A 19,031-nucleotide genomic window follows, 5' to 3' on the forward strand; every position below is an offset into this window, starting at 1 on the left:
CGTAATTGGCAAACAAGATAGAATCATATTGTTCAGGAGACACCTCTCATTTGGCCACTCTACATTTAACATGCCCATTCTGTTCAGCATAAGTTAGATATACATACTTTAAAAACTGAATAAAACAAATCCAAGACAGTGTTACATTGAATTATACCATCTGGTCAGCTGCTTCTGTCGCTTTCCTCCCTTCCCCTAGCCTACAGAGCCAAATCTCCTCTAAGATTCTCCCTGCCCTAGCCCTGAGCTCACATCTTTCTCCAGTTACTCTCCTATCTACCCTCACGTCCTCTCCAAGCTCACCTTGTCCTTGAGACCCACCTCCTGCTCCCTCGACCCTATTCCCATGAAACTGCTGACCATCCAACTTCCCTTCCTCCTTCCAGTGTTAGCTGATATTAACAGTTCTCTCTCTTCAGATATTGTTCCCCCGTCTCCTTTAAATCTGCTATTCTCACCCCTCACCTCAAAATAAAACCCTTATACCCTCCGTCCTTGCAAACTACCACCCCATCTCCAAAGTCCCTTTCCTCTCCAAAGTCCTTAAACTTTACTGCCCATCTTTGCTGGAACTCCATGGCTGAATCACTCCAATCAGGTTTTACCCCGCCACAAGACCAAAACGGCTCTCATCAAAGTCATAAATGACATCCCATGTGACTGTGACAGAGGTGAACTATTCCTCCTCGTCCTTCTCAACCTGTCTGCAGCCTTTGACATGGTTGACCACACCATCCTCCTCCAACACCGCTCCACTATCATTCAGCTGGGTGGGACTGTACACAGCTGGTTCCATTCTTATCTATCCCCTCATTGACAAAGAATCACCCACAATGGCTTCTCTCCCTGCTCCTGCACTGTTATCCCTAAGGAACTTTTCTTGGCCCCCTCCTATTTCTTACCAACATCATCCGAAAACAGAATGTTAGTTTCCAGATGTAGGCTGTGACACCCAGCTTTATCTCACCACCACCCCTCGGGACCCCTTCACTACCTCTAAATTATCAGACTACTTATCTGACATCCAGTACTGGAGAAGAAGAAATTTCCTTCAACTCAATATTGGGAAGACCAAAGCCATTGTGTTCAGTTCCTGGGACAAACTCCTTCCCCTAAGCCATCCCTCACCCTGGCAGGTGACTGAGGCTGAACCAGATTGTTCACAACCCTGGTGTCAGATATGTCCCAGAACTAAACTTCTGACAATATATCCACGCCATGACCATCAAGACCACCTATTTTCACCTCAGCAACAGAGTTTGCCCTGTCTCAGCTCATCTGCTGCTGAAAGCCTCACCAATGCCGCTGTTACCTCTAGACTTGACTATTCCAATGCACTCCTGCCTGGCCTCCTGAGTTCTACCCTCCAGAAATCATTCAAAACTCTGCCGTTCATATTCTTACTTGCATTGGAAGCAATTCAGAGAAGGTTCATTAGGTTGATTCCAGGGATGAAAAGGTTGTTTTATGAAGAATGATTGAGCAGGTTGGGCCTATACTCATTGGAGTTTAGAAGATTGAGAGGTGATCTTATTGAAACATATAAGATTCTGAGGGGGCTTGACAGGGTAGATGCTGAGAGGATGTTTCCCCTCGTGGGGGAATCTAGAACTAGGGGGCACAGTTTCAAATTAAGGGGTCTAACATTTAAGACAGAGATGAGGAGAAATTTCTTCTCTCAGATGTCTGTTAGTTTTTGGAATTCTCTACCCCAGTGAGAAGTGGAGGCTGGGTCACTGAATATATTCAAGTCTGAGTTCGACAGATTTTTGATCTACAAAGGAGTCAAGGGTTATGGGGAGGCAGGAAAGTGGAGTTAAGGACCAATCAGATCAGCCATGATCTTATTGAATGGTGGAGCAGGCTCGAGGGGCCAAATGGCCGACTCCTGCTCCTATTTCTCATGATCTTATGATCTTACTCGTACCAAGTCCCATTCACCCATCACCTGTGCGTTCACTGACCTACATTGGCTCCCAGTTAAGTAACGTTCATCCTGGTTTTCAAATACATTATGGCCTCACCCCGCCCTATCTCCGTAACCTCTTCCAGCCCTACAACCCTCTGAGATATCTGTGTTCATTCAATACTGGTCTGTTGAGCATCCCCGATACTCATCATTCCACTATTGGCAGCTGTGCCTTCAGTTGTCAAGGCGTTAAGCTCTGGAATTCCTCCCCTAAATCTGTCTTCTCTCTCTTCTCCTTTAAGTCGCTCCTTAAAATCTACCTCTGACCAAGCCTGATATCTTCTTCTGTGTATCAGTGTCAAATCTTATAACACTCCTGTGAAGCACCATGGGATGTTTCACTTCATTAAAGGTGCTATGTAAATGCAAGCTGTTGTTGTTTAATGTGCAGCACAGAAAGAGGCCAGGTGCCTGACCTGCTGAGTATTTCCAGCACTTTCTGTTTTTATTTCAGATTTCCAGCATCTGCAGTATTTTGCTTTTATTACAGAAAGAGGCCAGATAACCCAACTGGTCCAAACTGGTTTTTATGCACCACATGAACCTCCTCCCACCTTATCAGCAAATCCTTCTATTCCTTTCTCTCTCATTTGTTTATCTAGCTTCCCTTTAAACACATGACTGCAAATCACTACTTTTTTCTTTTACTTACCGGGGGGATGTAAGACAGAACAGTTTTTTACGCAGCAAGTGGTAATGACCTGCAATTCGCTGCCTAGGAGGATGATGGATCCGAATATGATGAATAATTTCAAAAGGAAATTTGATAGGCACTTGAGGGAAATAAACTTGCAGGGTTACGGGGATGAGGCGGAGGAATGGGACTGACTGGAATTTTTTATCGAGAGCCAGTATGGACTTGATGCACCAAATAGTGGTCTTCTGTGCAGTAATGATTATATCTCTATGACTGTGTTTGAACAGAAGGAACTGAACAGATTCCCCTCCCCCACAACTCCATACAGTCCTCATGCTATCTTGATAATGATGTCTGCCGATATATTCTGGTCTGAGCTTGTGTGGACAGTTGTTACAAATAACGAGAGAGTCAGAAACCTCACACCTGTTTCAGATTCTAGAACTCCTTCAGGCTAAAATTCCACCCTTTCGCATTTCATTTATCCGTCATTTGTATTTCAGTCCTGGAGCAAGCCAGTGTCTGCACGTTAAATACAACAGGCCAGACCTCAACACAAAACAAGTGGGCTACAGGAGTCTGGGAGCTACCAATGCATTACATAGAATGTGCAGCACAGAAACAAGCCATTCTACCCAACTGACCCATGCCAGTGTTTATGATCTACACGAGCCTCCTCCCATCCCTCATGTATCTATCTACCTTCCCCTTAAATGTATCTACTCTATTTACCTCAACTACTTCTTGTGTAGGAAGTTCCACATTCTCACTAGTCTCTGGGTAAATAAGTGTTGAGGAGGGAGCTGAACATCTAGTGCCCGAGTATAGTAAGGAGCTGTAGTATTCTTTATTCATTGTTGCAGGTTCTCAAATTGTTCAGAGAAGTTCTTGGTTGAGCTACCATAGGGCTTCCAGCTCCCCTGGAACTGTGCCTGCTCCCAAAACTCTCTTACGGGATGGAGGCTCGTTTAAACGTTCCTTTGTGCATGATCCCAGAAAGGGACAAGATTCTCATGACTGCACTGGTACAATGTCCACAAACTCACTGTTCAGTGGACACTACTGAGTAGAGATTGGAAGGAGGACTCCTTGCTGATTTACCCACAGAGTGGTAACAACATGAAACTCGCTACCACAAGGAGTAGTAGAGATGAATAGCATAAATGCATTTAAGGGGAAGCTAGATAAGTACATTAGAGAGAAAGGAATAGAAGGGTATGATGATACGGTGAGATGAAGTAGGGTGAGAGGAGGCTCGTGAGGAGCATAAACACTGGTGCAAACCAGTTGGACCAAATGGTCTGTTCCTGTGCTGTAAATTCAATGCACGATGGCCAGCAGCATTCAGTATGGCTCCCAACATGGTCAGTAGATGAGGGATGGGCATTAACTCTGTTTCTACCCAGCTTCAGAGATGAGCAAAAGCTGTAATTTGGAAGTAAACCGCTGTCTGTTTTACCACTAGTCGCTGTCCTACCATAGCAAGTCTGGCCATTGCCATAAAAGCCAGCGGAACATTCACAAGTGAACTGATTCCCCTGCCCTGGACGGCATGCAGCGTTGGTATCACATCCATGGGTTCCAGTGTAGCATGGGTTTTGGTTCATCGAACTCGACTCATCTAGAAAACAGGAGAGTAATAGAATTTTATTTTAAATTAATGCCCACATGCATCACTGTTGTCTTGATCTTCTACCCATTCCACAGAGAAAGAACAAAATGTATTATTGTGCTGCTTATTTCACTTAAGCTGAACAACTTGCACAGGTTAAATGCCCTTCCAACAGATTTTTACATTTATTGCTTTCATGATAATTGATCTGGAATAACCACCATTCAGCTGTGCTCTTCCAATCAATAACAACCTGTATTCATATAGTGCCTTTAATGTAGTAAAACATTCCAAGGTGTTTTGGAGGATTATCAGACACATTTTGACACTGAGCCACATAAGGAGATATTAGACAGATGAACAAAAGCGTGGCTAAAGAGGTAGATTTTAAAGAGCATCTTAAAGGAGTAGAGGGAGGTGGAGAAGTTTAAGGAGGGAATTCCAGAGCTTTGGGTCTAGGCAGCTGAAGGCACGGCTGCCAATTGTGAAGCAATTAAAATCAGGGTGCTCAAGAAGTGCGAATTGGAGAAGCGCAGAGATCTCTACATTCAATCAAACATTTTAATAAAAAAGTCAGATCGCAGAATGCAGATTACCCTGTGATTTCTAGCTCTAGAATATGAACTGATAGAGTCTCCCAGCAGTTCTCCAAAGTACCTGAGCAAATAAATGTTTGATTTCCAAATTTAGAACCAAAAGGAAAAACCAGCAGAGACTGACTACAATTATACTGTACTTCCACTTTAATGCAAAATGTTTTTGGGGGCACATGGATGCAAAAGTGGCATGATGTCTTTGGCAGCAAGAACTTGAACCAACTCTCCAATGCACGGAAGTCAGGCACCGTCTCACATGTGCTGAGGGACACACTAAAGCTTGGGACAGCTGCCACAAAGGCTCAATGGGGAAAGGCCACTGTCCAAGGCTCTCCCACCATAGTATACCGAGGGGCTGGAAACCGTCTCGGGCTGTATGCACCACAGAATGTTTCACAAGAAATGTAAATATATATCGTAAATATAACCCATAATGGCAATAACCTGTAAATCTGAAATTAAAAGCTAGTCTAATGGCGACTATGAAACCATTGTCGATTGTTGTAAAAACCCATCTGGTTCACTAATGTCCTTTAGGGAAGGAAATCTGCTGTCCTTACCTGGTCTGGCCTACATGTGACACCACATCCACAGCAATGTGGTTGACTCTTAAAATGCCCTCTGAAATGGCCTAGCAAGCCACTCAGTTCAGGGGCAATTATGAATGGGGAATAAATGCTGGCCTAGTCAACAACGCCCACATCTCACAAACAAATGAAAAGAGTGTGGGCACCTCATCTGCTGTATTGAAAGAAGCTGACCTATATTGCACTTTATATCATGCCAAATTTGAACAATTTTTAATATACTTTTACAAATTTTATTCATAAAGTATATTTTTGGAACAAATCTCACACACGGGTTTTGGTAACACTCTCATCTCGAGTCAAAAGGTCTTGTGTTCAAGCTCCACTCCAGGGACTTGAGCATAAAATCCAGGCAGGACTAAGGGACTGCTGGCACAGTCGGACTGGCTGTCTTTCAGGTTAGACATTAAACCAAGGCACCGTCTGCCCTCTCAGCTGATTGTAATAGATTCCAAGGTATTATTTGAAGAGGAGCAGGGGAAGATCTGCCTGGTGTCCAGACAAATATTTATCCCTCAACCAACATCACAGGTCATTATCTCTTTGCTGTTTGTGGGAGCTACTTGTGATACATTTTAAATTTATTTTATTCCAATCTACCGTCAAAGGATTTTGAATATATAACTCAGACTGACTTGCTTCAAGTCAACAATCCTTCTGAAGGTTTGAGAGCTCAAGAGAACAAGTGGTGATGTAGTGACTCAATTTCTCTCTACTACTGCTTACTTAAAACCTTGTTTAGTAAACCTTGTTCATAGTTAGTAGTTTGAACCTGACTGTGCCTGTTCTACAGCTTTCTGAAGTCAAGGAAACAATATTGTCATGCACGGATGGAGCTGTGATGAAATAAACAATGAAATGGAAAAATTATGAATTAAGAAGTTAACTATTTAACAAAACCACAAGAACATGGACACTTGTACCAGCCAAAATGGAGTAGTGGTCATGTGACGTGACGTGACTCGACCCCCCCACCCACCCCCACCCCTCCCCCGTACTGGAAAACAACAAACCTAACCACAAGAATGGAACTCGTTAACCTCATCTGAAATAGCACTGGGGAGAGCACATTTGAAATTGTAAAGAACACCATTGCATATTAATGACTCTTATCGACATGAATGAACTAACAAAAGATTCTGGAGACAGAGGGACTCACAGCCCAAACCAAAATTGAACAGGTGTGAAATAGCACCGTGTTAACAGAATGGTCCCCATTCAGACAGCAATCAATAGCCATGGTCTCCCCATCCTGGTCCATTATGTGGTCACACCAGGGGAGTGGGCTATGTGTCTCTTAACAGAAACTCTAATGTGATGATTTTTTAACCTTAAAAAAGATAACTCTCTGGAGAGGGGGAGATCAAGCTAACACCTACAGAAAGCAGTCCAGCCATGGACTGTGAAAGAGATCCAGCCAAGCAAGAAAAAAGACCTGCTGCTAATTCTACCCTTCAACTTGCTGCAGCAGAGAACTTAAAGTGACCACCAGCTCCAGTCTGAAGTTTTAACCACCAGAAAATCTATACCGCCTCAATAAGTTCAAGACTACAAACACCCAGGCCTGAACCTTTAAAACAGACTGCCTTCTTGAGGAAATTCAACAGGTTTACCATAAATCATGACTACCTACCTCACTTTGAACTTTAAACTATTTACCCTTTTTCTTGCTATTTATCTATTCTTGTGTATGTGTGCAAGTGAAAGTGTGCATGGGTGAGGTTGTAAATATTTTGGGTCTTATACAACAAAAGTTTTTTTTAAAACCTACAAGAAAAACCAGTCATTTGTCTGTTAATCTGACCCTAAAGACACTCAGTGGCTAATGCAGCATCTTAACAAAACATGATTGCAGTTAGTTGGGAGGCGAACATTGGGAACCAACCATGCCCCTTTCCACCAGTCGGTAACAAAATGGTGATACATGATGTATCCAGTATAGTTACCAGGGTTTGTGTTCAGCCCTGAGCCTCACTGTAATTAACTAAATATCAGATGGCTAAAATACACTCCTGGGAGTGATGGCTGACTTCCAAGAGTGCTCTTTGATGCTGAAGAAATACATTGGATGTCAAAACCTAAAAATATAACAGCATCTTTGAAACAAAATGCCTTACAAATCAGACATGTTGCTAAATCAGTTACTGGAAAATCTGGGTGGAATGAGTGTTTAATTTTAGTTTTAGATGAACTCCAGTTTGTCTGCCAATAATTAATAAGCATCATGTGCCATATTCCTCTAGGAATAAGTAGAGAATTAATCTGCCAGCCTACTGAGAATCACTGTTCCCATCCTCTAGGTTCTATCAACCAAACCAATTATGTAGCCATGCTAAAATAATTCCACTGATACCCGTTCTTTTTATTTTCAGTGTTAGCCTCTCCGAAGGAACTTTATCAAAGGCATTACTGAAATCTAACTACACTACAGCACCGCCTTATCCCTATCAAGTTCCTCTGTCACATCTTCAAATAAAACCAGTCAGTTAGATTGACAAGACCACCCCTTCAAGAGCTCATATTGATGACCTTTTGTTATTTTATTTCTATCCAGATGCTCCACGATCTATTCTTTAATAATGACTTTCATAACTTTATGCACAATGAATGTGGTCTGTGGTTTCCTGGGTCAGTACCTCTGACAATGCAGCACTCCCTTGACGGACGGTGTACTGAACTATTAGTCTAGATTTTGAGCTCAAGTCCTGAATGTAGCTGGAACCTACAAGCTGCTTACTCAAAGTGAGAGCATTTCCAACTACATCAAGCTGAAACACAGGACAATGATTAAAGAACTACAGGAAAACAGGATTTTAGATATCTTGTTGGCTTAACGCCAATAAGCAATTTGTGGTACTCTAAAATGATATGTTGTATTCTTCTGCCCCACATCACCTACTCCATTAATACTACGGTCACGCACAGTTGTGCAGGAAGCTCAGATTTTGACAGCAGACCCAATACAAACCTTCAGCAATATGAATTGTAATTCCAGTTGTTACAATCATGTTCAAGCCCGGAAACTTCAAACTTGCTGTTGAATCTCAGGTTGGACTGAGAGAGTCAACAACAGCACACACATCAATTACAGAAATACAGGACCATTTCAATGCTTCCTTTACTAACTGCTTTCAGACAGCATCAACCTTCTTCAGCTGTTCGATTTATTGAAATTCAGCCAAACAGTTCTATTCCCCACCAAGATGTGAATGAACAAGCAGCCGAAGAAATATCTGTGGGTTTTCCACAAATAATTGGGCTGCTTTACTACATTCTTTTTCAGCCCCTGTAATTTACTGGCAAAGCTATAACTTAGAGTAACCAAAATTCTGATCTAATTGTTCTCAATGTTTTGCTTTTTTTTTTACAAAAAACTTCCTTTTCCTCAATGACTATGACCAGAAAAGCCATCTCCCCTCAGGGAACTATGCAGGAAATCCCACCCTGGGCCCCTTAATGACTCAACCTACAAATGCCTGTTACAAAGTTTACAAGCTTGATAGGAAACATGCTGAGGAATAAGAAAAGGCTGCTCAGAGCTTGGAAAGCGAGCTTGTCTTATGCAGAAGTGAAGCCCACAGCGGTTAATGGAACAGAAGAGAAACAGCACGCTGCATGAGTTGATTTAATGGAAAAATAAAATGGAGCAATTAAAATTATTGTTTTAAAAGCAAATTTTGTTCCACATTCTGACACTTTATCCTACAAAAGAAGGATGCATCTATATTGTACCTCTCACAACCTCAGGACATCCCAAACGTTTTATAGCCAATTAAGTACTTCTGAAGTGCTGACAATGTTGTTATGTAGGAAACGCAGCAGCCAATAGTGGCATTGGTAGAGGAAAAAATATTGGCTAGGACACCATGGAGAAATACCCTGTTCTTCTTTGAAACAGATGAATGTAATAGATCCCAAGGCACTAAGAGGGCAAACAGAGCCTGCATTTAACTCTCATCTGAAAAGCAGCACCTCTGAGAGTGCAGCACTCCCTCACTACTGCACTGGGAGTGTCAGCCTGGATTTGGTGCTCAAGTTTCTGGAGTGAGACTCGAACCCATAACTTTGTGACTCAGAGGTGAGAGTGCTACCCACTGAACAATGCTGACAGAGGTTGTCTCCTACACATTGTATAGCCAAGGTAATACAAACTGAGCATTTGGGAGCAGCAATCTCTCTCCATTGCAATCACGCTGCTGCTGTACGTGGCGCAGGTCTGGCCCATACCCCACTCCTGCACCGTGATGGTCACCCAAGCCACCTTCCACTTTATCTGGAGATCGAAAATGGACCATGTCTGCAGGGACATGCATTCAAACCTCTGGATAAAGGGGGGGAAAATGTTCCCAACGTCGCCCTCATCCCGATGACCACCTTTGTGTGTGGCTGCATCAAGCTGTGTGTAGAGCCCCAGTACGCAAACTCCAAGTGTCACTGAGTTTCTCTTTGTCCCCGGTGTTGCGAAGGATGGGCCTGGTCACATTGCCGCGGAACGCTCCATCCAGTTGGACCGTGCCATACCACCTATCCTTTGTGAGAAACTTTGTGCAGAAAAAGACCTTTGACCACAAATCCATCAGGCAGTGGTCTGCACGGAATATCCTCAAAGCCCTGCGGCAAAAGGAGATGGTGGATCCTGTCGGATGGTTCCCCGAGCAGACTGCCAAAGTCATTTGGCAGAATGCCTCATTGTCAGAATTGTCAGCGGTGAGAAGAGCCCTCCCTGTCAGATCCTTCCTGCACGCCTGGAGTCTCACCACCTCCGCACGCTGTCCTCGAGGTGGCTGCGGTGGGGAAGAGACTGTTGCCCACATCCTTCTGGAATGTGTCTTTGCAAAGCAGGTGTGGAAAGAGATGCAGTGGTTTTTGTCGAGGTTCATCCCAAGCAGCTCTGTAACACAGGAGTCTGTGCTCTACAGGCTGTTCCCAGGGACGCACACCGAGATAAACATCAACTGCTGCTGGAGGACTATCAATTCAGGGCGGCACAGTGGCGCAGTGGTTAGCACCGCAGCCTCACAGCTCCAGGGACCTGGGTTCGATTCCGGGTACTGCCTGTGTGGAGTTTGCAAGTTCTCCCTGTGTCTGCGTGGGTTTTCTCCGGGTACTCCGGTTTCCTCCCACAAGCCAAAAGACTTGCAGGTTGACAGGTAAATTGGCCGTTATAAATTGTCACCAGTATAGGTAGGTGGTAGGGAAATATAGGGACAGGTGGGGATGTTTGTTGGGAATATGGGATTAGTGTAGGATTAGTATAAATGGGTGGTTGATGTTCGGCACACTCGGTGGGCCAAAGGGCCTGTTTCAGTGCTGTATCTCTAATCTAATCTAATCTAATCTAATTCGGTGAAAGACGCTCTTTGATCTGCCCGAAACTTTTTGGTCTTCCAGCGCAAAGAGTTGTCCACGACCGAGTGTAACAGACTGGCACATTCCAAGGTCCAGGACTGCGTGCTGAGGGATGCACTAAAGCTTGGAGCAGCCGCTGTAAAGGCTCAATGGGGAAAGACCACTGCGTAAGGTCCTCCCGCCATTGTGAACTGAAGGGCTGGAACCTGTGTAAAATTCCTTGGGCTGTATGGACCAAAATATCATTTTGCTGTGTAATGCAAATGTACATTGCATGTAAAAGGGAATGGAAGGTTTGTGAGGCAACTGACGTACTGTATTGAAGAGAACTGATTTCTTTTGCACTTTTTGGAATATCAACTTGGAACTGTTTTGTATTTTATTTTACAGATTTTTATGAATAAATTATATTTTTGGGGTAAAAAAAGCATTGTTGGGAGGCCCACTCTTCCCTATCAATATAAATACTCGATAAACTCTGTTAAACCAGAACCACCAAAGCACAAACATCAGCTGAGATGGAAACACCCCAACAGCATTAACAGTTCAACAATAGGAAATTACAACACTTTGAATATTCATTACTTGCATTATCTTCTACCACTGAATAATCGAAGCTCGAGCTGGAAGCCCGTTAATGTATGGTAAAACAGAGCATTTTAAAGAGTTTTGAGTTTACCATTATTCTTCAACAAACAGACTGTGAGGATCAGATCAGCTGGAGGAATGCATTAAATCTACGTGTTAACTATAAAACTTCAAGTGTGTCAGACTGCTGATACCCCTTTTAAAAAACAAAGTGACTCCTGACAACACACCCGGTGTCCCGACGTCGTCAGAGCGCTCCCAGTTGTAAACTGTACATTATATGTAAAATGGAATGGCAGGGTTGTGAGGCAACTCACTCCTGTATTGAAGAAAATTGATTTCCTTTGCACTTCCTGGAATGTCAACTTGGTGCTGTTTTGAAATAAAAACAAGAAATGCTGGAAATACTCAGCAGGTCTGGCAGCATCTGTGGAAAGAGAAGCAGAGTTAACGTTTCAGGTCAGTGACCCTTCTTCGGAACTGGCAAATATTAGAGTAAAGCGGGGGTGGGGCAAGAGATAACAAAGGAGAAGGTGTAGATAGGACAAGGTCACAGAATAGCTGACCAGAAGGTCATGGAGCAAAGGCAAACACTATTTTAATGGTGTGTTGAAAGACAAAGCATTAGTACAGATAGGATGTGAACGGACTGAAGATTGAACAGTAGCAAGTACAAACATGAAAAAAAAAGTGGGTAAGCAAACTGAACAAACTAAGATGCAATGAAATAAACATACAAAAAAAATATAAAAAATGTAAAAAAGAAAAAATAACTAAAAATAAAAGTAAAATGGGGGGCCCGTCATGCTCTGAAATTATTGAACTCAGTGTTCAGTCCGGCAGGCTGTAGTGTGCCTAATCGGTAGATGAGATGCTGTTCCTCGAGCTTGCGTTGATGTTCACTGGAACACTGCAGCAATCCCAGGACAGAGATGTGAGCAGGGGGGAGTGTTGAAATGGCAAGCAACCGGAAGCTCAGGGTCCTGCTTTTGGACTGAGCGGAGATGTTCCGCAATGCGGTCACCCAGTCTGCGCTTGGTCTCCCCAGTGTAGAGGAGACCACATTGTGAGCAGCGAGTACAGTATACTACATTGAAAGAAGTACAAGTAAATCGCTGCTTCACCTGAAAGGAGTGTTTGGGACCTGGGATAGTGAGGAGAGAGGAGGTAAATGGGCAGGTATTACACCTCCGGCGATTACAGGGGAAGGTGCCCTGGGACGGGGACGAGGTGGTGGGGGTAATGGAGGAGTGGACCAAGGGGTCGCGGAGGGAATGATCCCTTCGGAATGCTGACAGGGGAAGGGAGGGGAAGATGCATTTGGTAGTGGCATCCTCCGCCATTTCTGCCACCTACAGCGTGATGATAAGATTTGGGATAAATGGGTTGTTTTCAGGTTAGCAAACTGTAACTAGTGGGGTGCCAGAGGGATCAGTGCTGGGGCCTCAACTATTTACAATCTATATCAATGACTTAGATGAAGGAACAGAGTTTATTGTAGCCAAATTTACTGACAATCCAAAGCTAGGTAGGAAAGCAAGTTGTGAGGAGGATACAAAGAGTCTGTAAAGGGATATAGATAGATTAAGCGACTACACCTTCTTCTGGCAGGGCAGGGATCCTGAAGAACCAAGACAGCATGGAGTGGGCTTCGCCATCAGAAACTCCTTGCTCAGCATGATAGAGCCTCCCTCAAATGGCTCGGAACGCATACTGTCCATCCGACTGCTCACCACCTCTGGTCCAGTACACCTACTCAGCATCTATGCTCCAACACTCTGTTCCGCACCTGAAGCTAAAGACCAGTTCTATGAACAACTCCATAACATCATTAGCAGCATCCCCAACACCGAACACCTATTCCTGCTGGGGGACTTTAATGCCAGGGTTGGGGCCGACCATGACTCATGGCCCTCCTGCCTTGGGCGCTATGGCGTTGGAAGGATGAATGAGAACGGGCAGAGACTGCTTGAGTTGTGTACCTATCATAACCTCTGCATCACCAACTCGTTCTTTCACACTAAACCCTGTCACCAGGTTTCATGGAGGCACCCAAGATCACGTCGTTGGCACCAGCTAGACCTCATTGTCACAAGGCGAGCCGCCTTAAACAGTGTTCAAATCACACGCAGCTTCCACAGTGCGGACTGCGACACCGACCACTCCCTGGTGTGCAGCAAGGTTAGACTCAGACCAAAGAAGTTGCATCATTCCAAGCAGAAGGGCCACCCGCGCATCAACACGAGCAGAATTTCTCACCCACAGCTGTTACAAAAATTTCTAAATTCACTTGTAACAGCCCTTCAAAACACTCCCACAGGGGATGCTGAGACCAAGTGGGCCCACATCAGAGACGCCATCTATGAGTCAGCTTTGACCACCTACGGCAAAAGTGCGAAGAGAAATGCAGACTGGTTTCAATCTCATAATGAAGAGCTGGAACCTGTCATAGCCGCTAAGCGCATTGCACTTTTGAACTACAAGAAAGCCCCCAGCGATTTAACATCCGCAGCACTTAAAGCAGCCAGAAGTACTGCACAAAGAACAGCTAGGCGTTGCGCAAACGACTACTGGCAACACCTATGCAGTCATATTCAGCTGGCCTCAGACACCGGAAACATCAGAGGAATGTATGATGGCATGAAGAGAGCTCTTGGACCAACCATCAAGAAGATCACCCCCCTCAAATCTAAATCGGGGGACATAATCACTGACCAACGCAAACAGATGGACCGCTGGGTTGAGCACTACCTAGAACTGTACTCCAGGGAGAATGCTGTCACTGAGACTGCCCTCAATGCAGCCCAGCCTCTACCAGTCATGGATGAGCTGGACATACAGCCAACCAAATCGGAACTCAGTGATGCCATTGATTCCCTAGCCAGCGGAAAAGCCCCTGGGAAGGACAGCATTACCCCTGAAATAATCAAGAGTGCCAAGCCTGCTATACTCTCAGCACTACATGAACTGCTATGCCTGTGCTGGGACGAGGGAGCAGTACCCCAGGACATGCGCGATGCCAACATCATCACCCTCTATAAAAACAAAGGTGACCGCGGTGACTGCAACAACTACCGTGGAATCTCCCTGCTCAGCATAGTGGGGAAAGTCTTTGCTCGAGTCGCTCTGAACAGGCTCCAGAAGCTGGCCGAGCGCGTCTACCCTGAGGCACAGTGTGGCTTTCGTGCAGAGAGATCGACTATTGACATGCTGTTCTCCCTTCGTCAGATACAGGAGAAATGCCGTGAACAACAGATGCCCCTCTACATTGCTTTCATTGATCTCACCAAAGCCTTTGACCTCGTCAGCAGACGTGGTCTCTTCAGACTACTAGAAAAGATCGGATGTCCACCAAAGCTACTAAGTATCATCACCTCATTCCATGACAATATGAAAGGCACAATTCAACATGGTGGCTCCTCATCAGAGCCCTTTCCTATCCTGAGTGGTGTGAAACAGGGCTGTGTTCTCGCACCCACACTTTTTGGGATTTTCTTCTCCCTGCTGCTTTCACATGCGTTCAAATCCTCTGAAGAAGGAATTTTCCTCCACACAAGATCAGGGGGCAGGTTGTTCAACCTTGCCCGTCTAAGAGCGAAGTCCAAAGTACGGAAAGTCCTCATCAGAGAACTCCTCTTTGCTGACGATGCTGCTTTAACATCTCACACTGAAGAATGCCTGCAGAGTCTCATCGACAGGTTTGCGTCTGCCTGCAATGAATTTGGCCTAACCATCAGCCTCAAGAAAACGAACATCATGGGGCAGGATGTCAGAAATGCTCCATCCATCAATATTGGCGACCACGCTCTGGAAGTGGTTCAAGAGTTCACCTACCTAGGCTCAACTATCACCAGTAACCTGTCTCTAGATGCAGAAATCAACAAGCGCATGGGTAAGGCTTCCACTGCTATGTTCAGACTGGCCAAGAGAGTGTGGGAAAATGGCGCACTGACACGGAACACAAAAGTCCGAGTGTATCAGGCCTGTGTCCTCAGTACCTTGCTCTACGGCAGCGAGGCCTGGACAACGTATGCCAGCCAAGAGCGACGTCTCAATTCATTCCATCTTCGCTGCCTTCGGAGAATACTTGGCATCAGGTGGCAGGACTATATCTCCAACACAGAAGTCCTTGAAGCGGCCAACATCCCCAGCTTATACACACTACTGAGTCAGCGGCGCTTGAGATGGCTTGGCCATGTGAGCCGCATGGAAGATGGCAGGATCCCCAAAGACACATTGTACAGCGAGCTCGCCACTGGTATCAGACCCACCGGCCGTCCATGTCTCCGTTATAAAGACGTCTGCAAACGCGACATGAAATCGTGTGACATTGATCACAAGTCGTGGGAGTCAGTTGCCAGCATTCGCCAGAGCTGGCGGGCAGCCATAAAGACAGGGCTAAATTGTGGCGAGTCGAAGAGACTTAGTAGTTGGCAGGAAAAAAGACAGAGGCGCAAGGGGAGAGCCAACTGTGCAACAGCCCCAACAAACAAATTTCTCTGCAGCACCTGTGGAAGAGCCTGTCACTCCAGAATTGGCCTTTATAGCCACTCCAGGCGCTGCTTCACAAACCACTGACCACCTCCAGGCGCGTATCCATTGTCTCTCGAGATAAGGAGGCCCAAAAGAAAGCGAGTGGGCAAAAATGTGGCAAATGGAGTATAATGAGCGTAAATGTGAGGTTGTCCACTTTGGTAGGAAGCATAGAAAAGCAAAATGTTATTTAAATAAAGACTGCAGAATGCTACGGTACAGAGGGATCTGGGTCTCCTCGTACATGAATCACAAAACGTTAGCATGCAGGTACAGCAAATAATTAGAAAGGCAAGTGGAATGTTGGCCTTTATTGCAAAGGGGATGGAGTTTAAAAGTAGGGAAGTCTTGCTGCAATTGTACAGGGTATTGGTGAGACTGCACTTAGAGTACTGTGTACAGTTTTGGTCTCATTTAAGGAGGGATATACTTGCATTGGAGGCAGTTCAGAAAAGGTTCATTAGGCTGATTCCTGAGATGAAGGGGTGGCTTATGGGGAAAGGTTAAGCAGGTTGGACCTATATTCATTGGACTTTAGAAGATTGAGAGGTGATCTTATTGAAACATATAAGATTCTGAGGGGGCTTGACAGGGTAGATGCTGAGAGGACGTTTCCCCTTGTGGGGAATCTAGAACTAGGGGGCACAGTTTCAAATTAAGGGGTCTAACATTTAAGACAGAGATGAGGAGGAATTTCTTCTCTCAGAGGGTCGTTATGTTTGGAATTCTCTACCCCAGTGAGCAGTGGAGGCTGGGTCACTGAATATATTCAAGTCTGAGTTCGACAGATTTTTGATCTACAAAGGAGTCAAGGGTTATGGGGAGGCAGGAAAGTGGAGTTAAGGCCACAATCGGATCAGCCATGCTTATAGAATGGTGGAGCAGGCTCAAGAGGGCTGATTGGCCTAGCTCTGCTCCTACTTCTTATGTTCTTATGAATGTAGTACTTGAAATTACATCAATTTAGCAGCACAGAAGCAGCCCATTCGGCCCAACTGGTCCATGCCAGTGTTTATAATCTAATCAAGAATCCTTCCAACTTACTTCATCTCACCTTATCAGCATTTCCTGCTATTCATTTCTCCCTCATGTACTTAACCAGCTTCCCCATAAGTGCATCTCTGCTATTTGCCTCAAACACGTCAAGTGGTAGCAAGTTAATCATTTTACCCACTCACTGGGTATATGTTTCTCCTGAATTCCTTATTGGATATATAAAGACTATGCTGCGTTTATGGCCCCTAGTTTTCATCTCCCCCAAAAGTGAAAACATATTCTCTATGTCTACCCTATCAATCCCCTTCATCTTGATCAGGTCCCTCCTCAGCCTTCACTTTTCTGGAAAAAAAAGCCCCAGTTTGTTCAGCCGTTCCTGACAGTTAGAACCTCTCAGTTCTGATATCATTGCTGCAAATCTTTTTTGCGTTTTCTTTAGTGCCTCTATATGCTTGTTGTAGTAGGGAGATCAGAACTGTTCACAGTACTCCATATGTGTCAGGAAGAGATAATCCAAACAGGTACTTCTCCAGAAACAGAGAGGAGATAAACAAGAAAGCTATAAATGGGAGCTGAAATACAATAGGTTTTATGAGTTTCCTCGCCGGCCAATTTTGTAAGCACAGGTCAAATTATAACCTATAATAAAAACAGAAAATGCTCGAAACACACAGCAGGTCTGGTAGCATCTCTGGAGAGAGAATCAGAGTTAACGTTTCAGGTCTGTGACCTTTCTTCAGAACTCAGCAGAAGTTTTTCATCAGAAATTATAACCTGTTTTTGAGGGCTGAAAAGCCATTGGCAGAATACAACAGCTTTCCAAAACAGCATACTTGCTAGAAATCCTTGTGGGCAGATGTAAGAGACCCAGGAAAACACTTTGAACCAGATTTATATATTCACTTGCACTAACTTCCCTTTTGGCATTTGGGGATTTAAGATTTCTCCAAGATTACACTAGGCCATGAAAATACCATTGCCATTTTGTGTTTAGGAGGAAATATTTCAACCTCACATTAGCCGGTACATATTTTAAGATGCTTATCCTGGATGGATGCATTCAAAAGCAGGCAATGATTAAATATCTGGGCTCCTGCACAGACTCTGGAATCCCCTCCTTTAGGCCCCACACATCATTTTAGGGATTGCATAGTGCATCAGTTCTCTACACAATTAAAGTTGTTGATCATAGCTGTACTGCTGAAACCCTCATCCAGCCTTCGTCACCTTTATACTCCACTATTCCAATGCTCTCCTTACCAGCTTCCCCACCTTGCACCCTCCGCAAACTTCAGCTCATCCAAAAACTCTCCTGCCCATATCCTAACTCCCACACATTCACCCATCGATCCAGTGCTCAGTGACCTACATTGGCTCCCAGTCCAGCAATGACTCAACTTTAAAATTCTCATAGTATAAGGCCACAATCAGATCAGCCATGATCTTACTGAATAGCAGAGCAGGCTTGAAGGGCTGAATGGCCTACTCCTGCTCCTATTTCTTATGTTCTTATGGGAATAGCAACCACTCTCTCACCTGGCTAGGGTGTGAGGATAATGAGAAACTGCCTCAAAGAGAGGGAGTCTCTAGAAGAAGAATGAAAGAAGAAGCTGGATAAGTACGCTGGGATCTAGATCATTCCACTTAAAGCAAAAACCATACAGAGCAGCTTCTCAGCATTTATGGAATGGTTATGGAGCTTCTCATAACTGAACCAATACTCTCGTACTCTCAATTTCCATTAACGGTCATCAGGCTGCTATTTGTAAAAAACATCAACACAAAATTAATTCTTTTTGGAGAGTTCATCAAAAACCTTAGCTTAAAGGGCAAAGGAATCGTTTGGGATGTAAACTCCCCAACCCATATTCACAGCTACCCCTTGACCTAGCCATCTCACATGGGGTGGTTAGTCCCATCATATCAATTAAAGATAAGGCCATCTCTGATCTCTTCCTTGCATCACTCACCACCTATATCTCACTTGCATGCTCTAACCCTACCTCCTTCTGTAGCCATCCCTGGAAAAAAAAACTATTCCTCAATTCACTTACAACCGCACTTTCAAAATCCCAACTATCTAGCCTTTGGCCCCTTGTTCGCCACAACATTTCTATAGCTATTGATTTGCTGAACTGCACCCGCACCTCCATGTTTGATATCC

At 44.5% G+C, this 19,031-nt stretch overlaps 1 protein-coding gene across 1 annotated transcript in view; it reads right to left on the reverse strand.

Moving 5' to 3' along the window:
- The window catches only part of nid1a (nidogen 1a), a 129,007-nt gene that overhangs the window by 79,927 nt on the left and 30,049 nt on the right, over positions 1–19,031 (reverse strand). Inside the window, exon 9 of the mRNA XM_068020734.1 lies at positions 4,084–4,227. Within this exon, the coding sequence (XP_067876835.1) occupies positions 4,084–4,227 (144 nt within the window). The remainder of the gene's footprint in view (positions 1–4,083; positions 4,228–19,031) is intronic.

Source organism: Heterodontus francisci, chromosome 3, assembly GCF_036365525.1.
Source record: "Heterodontus francisci isolate sHetFra1 chromosome 3, sHetFra1.hap1, whole genome shotgun sequence".
Taxonomy (NCBI): domain Eukaryota; kingdom Metazoa; phylum Chordata; class Chondrichthyes; order Heterodontiformes; family Heterodontidae; genus Heterodontus; species Heterodontus francisci.